This window comes from Psammomys obesus, unplaced genomic scaffold, assembly GCF_907164565.1.
Source record: "Psammomys obesus unplaced genomic scaffold, mPsaObe1.curated_primary_1811, whole genome shotgun sequence".
In the NCBI taxonomy this organism is placed as follows: Eukaryota; Metazoa; Chordata; class Mammalia; order Rodentia; family Muridae; genus Psammomys; species Psammomys obesus.
The window spans coordinates 309538-317034 of record NW_026594143.1 but is presented as its reverse complement, the minus strand read 5'-3'; the positions used below and the strand labels follow the sequence as shown (position 1 = coordinate 317034).

Below are 7497 nucleotides of genomic sequence, written 5' to 3'. Positions count from 1 at the left end.
CACACACACACACACACACACACACAAATACACAGAGAAAGAGAGAGAAAAAACATCCAATATAACATTGTTCATTCCACTTTTTCCATTTACAAAATCCAATGGTGAATCCAGGCAGTTAGAAAAAGGAAATGGAGGAAAACCCTCCTGAGTCTACCCTATTTGCCCTCCCACCTTGGTCTTTGCATCCCAGCCCTCAGAAAGGCATTCCTATCATCATCACTGAGAGAATAGCCCCACCCCAAAGACACATTCCCAGCCTCCCAGCTCCTCTGGCTGGCTTTTCCAGGGCCACTCCACACCCAGGGTCATCAATATCTCTTTTGCTTAGAGTGCCCCCTTCATTGCTTTTGGGTCAAGGCTTCCTCAGTTCAGGGGCTTTCTTGGGGTAGAAGTGGAGTTTAGGACAGGAAGGAAAGGGGATGGAGAGATCACTGCCCCAAACTTAGACAAAGAGTTTCAATTTGTCTCACCAGTCCATAGAGCTGCTTCAAAGTAAGCCCAGAGTGGTCTCTGTCCATGGAAAAAGAGGCTTTGGACCTTCTACCTGTGAAATTTGGGTGTAGTCTGCTCCACTTTGGGCATAGGTAAGGATGGAGGGAGAAAAAATCTTCTGGGAAGGATGTTTGGTAGGACCACCAAGAGGTCAAGCAGGAATGGACTCAATTCCACAGTGCCTTGAAGTTTGTATCACTGTTGGTTACCAAGGCTCCCAAAGAATTTTCATTTTCAGAAGAGTAGTGTGAACCCAATGGTGGGGTTTAATTTAGCTCTGACCCCAGGGTCTGCACTCGAGCTACTCTAGGGAGTTCAACTATCTCCCTATACTTCTGTGGATGACTTCCACTGTCAGCATATACCCACAGCATCCTTAGTGGGGACTGAAGTGGAAATATATTTCTAGGAAGAAAGTTTAGGGGAGCCAAGAGGAAGCTTGAGTGCATGTAGCTAAGTTTGGTATATTCTGGTTGAGGAGCACATCTCCCATTCTGCTCTTCATCTAGCAGGGGCACATCATGGAGGCCCTTCTTTGTATGCTCTTGGCTTCTCAAACAGAGCCTCAAGAAACACCTGAGAAGTCTGGACATGGTAGGGAGGGACTGGAGACCTGGCTAGGGATCAAGGTTTGCTAAAAACAACATTGCACACAAACTAGCAATTTAAACATCCTTGCTTCCCAAGAATGCAGCATCACATTTGGTCCCTCTTGTCTGAAGCCGTAAGTCAATATTTCCTAAACATCCAGGTCTTACTAAAGGATTGGAAGGGAAGGGAATGGGATCCCAAAGGGCAATATGATCTCTGGAAATCTATTTTACAGGAGAAATTTCCCATTTCTTGACAATGTCAAAAGGAGGGACATTTAAGCAAGAAAGCCTGTTTCCTCAGCTGTTGTTAAAAACCCTGCATTTTCACTTTTTTTTTGTTTTTTGTTTTGTTTTTTGTTTTTTTTTTTCTTTTTTTTACTGAACCATTATTTTAGAAAGATAGGAGAGGGGAGAGAGAAAGGAAGGCAGGGAGGGTATGGGAATAGGAGATTGTGGAAGTGGAGAAGGAAGCTGTGGGACAAGCCCCACAAAACTAGAAATGCCCCTTTTCCAGTTCCTCACCCAGTTTCCAACAGTAGGAAGGTATTGGCAAAATGCCTCAGGTATGGATGGTTTAAGAGCCTGGGCTGAAGCTCAAAAAAGAAGGCTTCTGTCTGGGTCCCACCCTTCCCTTGGTGTTGGTCCCAGAATGGTGATCATGACTTTTCCCCTGCCTATTACCTACTGGCTTGCTTTACATGACACAGTAGGGTTCTCTGGGGGCTGGGGCACCTCCTGTGCCCCAGCAAGGGGCATGAGTCCTCAGGCACTTCTTGAGGTCCTTGTTAAGCAGGAAGCAGACGATTGGGTTGACGGCAGCCTGGGCGAAGCTCATCCAAACAGCAGTGGCCAGGTAGCGGTGGGGCACAGCGCAGGCTTTCACAAACACTCGCCAGTAACAAGCCACGATGTATGGTGACCAGAGGAGCAGGAAGAGCAGCGTAATCGCGTAGAACATTCGGCCCAGCTGCTTTTCACCCTTGACCTCGTCAATGCCCAGTAGCCGCCGGCTAGCTGCATGCCCATTCTGCCGGATACCCAGCAGAGTTGGAGGCATGGGCCCACGGCCAAAGCCAGCAATCCAGTTGGCAGCAGCCTGGCCGGTAGCCCCAGGGCCATGGAATGTCCAGTTTTGGCTGATGGCTGGCACCATCTGCACTGGCTTCATCTTGCGGTGACGATACTCGAAGAGTAGCAGCTTGCCATAGACAGCATGTGTGGCTGCCATGAGCACAGCCAACATAAGCATAAAGCCCAATGTGTCATTTGCTTTGAAGTAGCGATGCTCAAAGATGCACTGGTCCTCCTCTCGGATAAACTTGTACGTGCCCACATCAAAGACAGGTGGGAAAGCCATGGCCACAGATAAGGTCCAGGCCATGCAGATGACAGCTGCGCATGTCCAGAGTGTCATGCGTTTGGCATAGAAGCGGTGGTGGGCGATGGCCATGTAGCGGGTGACGCTGATGCAGAACAGCATGAAGGCCGCATGGAAGCAAAAGAGCACAGCCATAAAGGCCACAATCTTACAGCTGAGTGCACTGAAGGTCCATGAGGAGCCATGGCGCACAGAAGCCAGTACAAAGGGGAAGCAGATGGCAGAGCGTATGCCATCAGCTAGGCACAGGTCCAGCAGAAAGTAGTAAGGAGCCTTGTGCAGGGCACGTTCCTTGAGCACCAGTAGGGATAAGATGGCATTGCCTGCCAGGCTTACACACATGATCAGTCCCAGTAGCACCAGCTTCACATAAGCCGACGCTGACGGCAGGGACAATGCGCCGCTCACCTCCTCGGGCTCTCCGGTGGTGTTGGCCATACTGAGGGGCAAGGGCTACCCCCAACCCTAGAGGGTCGGCCAATCCAGTATTTGATGTGCCCTGGGGGACTCCATCTGTTGTCTTGCTGAGCTACACCTGCAAATGGGGACAATGGAGGAAGATACAGACAGAGAGACAGAGTAATGAGTGTAGGAGACAGAAAAATGCAGTGACAGAGTAGTAAATAATGAGACTGAAAAATGATGAAAAAGGTATAAATGGATAGAAAGCACAGAAACGGAAGGGATGGAACAGGATGAGCGGGGAGGGAGAAACGGATGAGAAAGAAACAGAGAGGGCAGTTTAGTGTGTCTGTGGGCCCTTCCCACGGACTCCCCAGCTACTTCTGGTCCTCCTCTCTTTGCTGGGAATGTTTTATATCTCCTAATGTTCTCACATTCCTCTTTCTTCCTCCACTGGAGGGACTATAGGGTTGTCGATGTTGGTGAAACTCTTATTCTCTTTCACAAGCCTTAAGGTTGTATTCAAGAATTTCTTTTTTGTTAAACTGCTACCCATAATCTAGTACAATTATGTACACATGCTTGTGTACACACACACACACACACACACCTCACCTAAGACTTTTACATACTACTAATCCCAATTGTAATATGCTCATTCTTTTCTATTGTATTTCATGTTTTGTTTTGTTAAACTATTGACAGCCACTGATTAATATTCGTTCTGCCTTTTTCTCTCTCTCCCATTTCCTGCTTACTCCCTTACTTTTTTTTCTTTTTTTCTATACTGGGGATTGAATTAAGGGCCACAGGCCTGGTAGGCAAGAGCTCTACCAATGAGCCAAATCCCTAAACCTCCTTTAAAATTTACTTTTTACTTTTGTAGTAGGGTATTGTGGAGTTGAACAGGCTGGCTAGGAACATTTTCCAGAGCCCAGGTAGGCCTTGAACTTGGGATAATCCTGCCTCAGACTCCTTTGTGCTAGGATTACAGCTCTATGCCATCATGCCTAGCAAGATATCTCTGTTCATGGTCAGGAATACGTGCAGTATGCTCTGTGAGTAGTGAGAAGACTAATGTTAAGTAGAGCATTTCAGACACACAGTGGTAGGCACGCAGAAGACCAAATGTTACAGGCCTAGGGATTTTGATGAGGCCTCTGGCTTTTATGTTGTATGAATGTAGGATTATGTATGAATATAAAAATATAGGTATGCTTGTTGTATTGGTTCACTGAAAAAATATTTCTTTACTCTAGGTTGTGTACTGTTTTAGGCACTGAGGATACAGTTGTGAATCAGACAGACAAAAGATTCCTACTCTAGCACTTTGGAGGCAAAGGCAGGTAGATCCCTGAGTTCTAGGCCAGCCTGGTCTACAGAGTGAGTTCCAGGACACCCAAGGCTACACAGAGAAACCCTTTCTCAAAAACAAAACAAAAAACAAACCCATTACTACCAACAAAAAATCAGTACTCTTGTATAATTGACATTCTAGGTAATAAAAAGGAGACATATATGAAGTTAGTATATCAGATGATGACAATATTCTAAAATATAATCATAAAGTAGGGGAAGAGGATTTAAAGCTCTAGAGGTGAGGAGGGTATTGAAGTCTTTGACGAGATGGCTAGGGAAGGCATCACAAAGAAGGAGTCATCTAAGCAAACAGGTGAAGAGGTAAGTTCTGTGGCTGTTTGGGAGAAGAGAACTCTAGGCAGAAAAAAGTCAGAACAAAGGCCCCGAGATGGAGCAAAAAGCAAGGAAGCCATGGTAGGTGGAATACTGAGCAAGGGGCAAGTGTTAGGTGCCGTCAGAAAGTTGGCAAGGATGTATCAAACAGTGCATAGTAAGGACTTTGATTCAGAATTACTTGGGAGGGTTTTGAACAGAGATAGGATGTGATTCTAGTTCAGGGTTGAATAAGATTCTATTTGTTGCTGTGAGAATAGGGTATGCTACATAAAGGTAGCTATGGGAAGGGTAGGGAAGTTCATTAGTAATGTAGGTAAGAGGTCATAGCATCTCCATGCCCTTTTCCTTTCTCACAAGAATCTCTCCTAACTATGTCATTTACTTTTTGAATTTAGGGTATTACTTGCCTCATCTTATTAGAACAGAAGCTTCACAAGGGCATGGTAAGTCCCATCCCCTCTAAGAGATCACTAACATGTCCAAAGTAGATTCCTGGTGAAAACATGACAAGTTAGTTGGCTGAAGAAATAAAATGAATGGTGGGGTGCTTAGGAATGGACTGGGGGACACGGTGGGTCTTCAAGATGGGTCTTGAAGTGGATGTCTTCTTGCTAACTCTTTCTTAGTAGATTTGGCCCCTTTGCATTGTTATCTAGATCAATATGGTCTAAACTGTCACCTAAAAGCAGTGATTTTTTTTTGACAGAACAATACATCTTATAGCCAATGGCCTACTTAAAAAGAGAGTATTCTAGGGCAGGGATTGGAGAGAAATACACACAGTCAGATCTCTTAAATTCCCTCAAGACCTGATGTCTCCCACTCCTCCCAGAACCACAGACAGCCCTCCACTGTGTATGTGCAAAGGTGCACACACAATATGCCTTAGCTTTAATGGTGAGCAGGGGGTATTAGGTGTAGAGGCAGAGTGATTGTAAGAGGTAGTCAGATACACAGGGAGCGACAAAGTAAGCGAGTCATTTGTGTGACAGGCAGATGGTGACAGGAGGAAAGAGAAAAACAGAAAAAGAACAAGGGAACAGATAGAAATGGAGAAAAAGAATGGAGACTGACTTAAAAGAGACATATAGATCACATAGAGCAACAGCGAATGAGTAAGAGAGGAGACAGAAAGGGTGAATAAGGAAAAACCAGAGGACAAACAAACAAAACCATCTAGAACACAGCTCCTACATCTCGGATTGTAGCTCCCTCTGGTGTTACAGAACTGAATGTGGAGATTTCAAGAATTTTACAAAATTTGTGGACGTGTAATGAATGACCAACATTTAATTCAAAATCAAAGGTTCGGTGAACCCCACATATTTCTAGCAGCAGTTGCTTGTGTTGCATTATATGTATGTTACTGGTTGTGAGCATATGCGTACTTTGCACTGCACATGCCACCATGCAACCCAATGGCAACAATGTTAACTGAGCTACTTCAGCTAAGACTTGACACTACTGTATGCTGTGAGTTGCAGTGTCTCTGATGTACATGCAGTTTTTTTTTCTTTTATAAAATGTAATTGTTTAAGTACAGAAAATGAAAACTTTTAATCCTTTCCTACTGTCATGGAAGTATCAAATTAGTATGCCAATATATTTTATTGAATTGGAAAGTCTGATTTAAAAAAATGCCACTCCAGCTGGATCTCTGTGAGTTTGAAGCCAGCCTGGTCTATGTAGAAAAATTTCAAGGACTGTCAGAGCTTACATGGAGAGACCCTGTCTCAAATACCCCACCTCACCCCCTAAAATAAATAAAAAAATTGACATCTGAAATGCTGATTTGAGTATCCTAAAAAAAATTATTAGGTGAATTTTGGCTTGGGAATAGGACAAAATTTCCAACAATTTTTGAAATGCCCCTAACCATTTTCTACTAAGTGTTTAAATGAAATGAGGTTCTCAGCAGTGGCAGCTCTAATATCAAGATACCAGTCAACTCTTAAAAACATTGAATATTCTTTATATGTTTCAGTATCCAATAGTCAGAAAAGATTTAATTATTTATGTAAAAAAAGTGCATCCATCTCAGCATGCAAATTTACTTTTGTCCTTAATGAATAGAAAAATTATATGTATGCCTGAGAATTGTTTCAGATAAATTTGTTAATAGTACATGGTTGATTTCTACACTTATTTTATATAACTATATACCTGGGGTTGCATAAAAATTTTCTTAAGTGAAAGAGGTCATCAGAAAAAAAAATTCAAGGAACCCTGATGCAGAAGGCTTGGGAGAGATGAGAAGGCAGTGAGAAACAGGTAGACACAGAGACACACAAACATGCAGAGAGCGACACATACTAGCCTGAGAGGTAAAAAAAAAATGTGTAGCTTAGGGTCTCAGTGAAGACAAGCATTAAAGTTAAAACCAACTCCCCCATCAAAACAAACAAACAAACAAATACAAAAAACTTCCAAAAACACAGCTTCATGGACAGCAGTACACACACACACACACACACACACACACACACACACACACACACACACACACACACACACACACACACACACACACACACTGCGCCAGAGGTGCGCTGTGCAGGCATAGACGGAGGTAGTTCTTGTAGATGGAGGTAGCATTAGATGCAGGTAGTTCTTGTACCCAGCTTAGTGCCAGGGCTTTGTCCTTTACAAAGGCATTACTGCCCCCTAGGGGACATTTTGGAAATCTGCAGGAACGGAGTGGGGAAGGGAGGGGGAAAAAGAGGGTTGGGATGGGATGGGATGGGGTGGATGGAGTTTGCCTCATGTGGGTGCAAGATGTCCTAATATTTAGAGGTGAAGAGAGAGTATGCATCACTTAGTGACATGTAGGGCAGTCTGACATTATTCATACATGTCCTGCAACTCCTAGGATTTTGAGATTATATTTAGTTGAGCTTAGAATCTCTTTTATTAATATAAATGAAGTTTTTTTTT

General features: G+C 43.8%; 1 protein-coding gene across 1 annotated transcript; it reads right to left on the bottom strand.

The window, feature by feature from the left end:
* Positions 1-18: 18 nt before the first annotated feature.
* Positions 19-3091, bottom strand: Gpr173 (G protein-coupled receptor 173). The gene has a single exon (XM_055617923.1). The coding sequence runs from the start codon at positions 2902-2904 to the stop codon at positions 1783-1785; it is 1122 nt and encodes a 373-aa protein (XP_055473898.1). The 5' UTR covers positions 2905-3091; the 3' UTR covers positions 19-1782.
* Between the last annotated feature and the right edge of the window lie 4406 nt (positions 3092-7497).

Excerpts from the sequence above, each read along its gene's own strand:
- Gpr173 (XM_055617923.1), bottom strand. The coding sequence starts at position 2,904 with ATGGCCAACACCACCGGAGAGCCCGAGGAGGTGAGCGGCGCATTGTCC.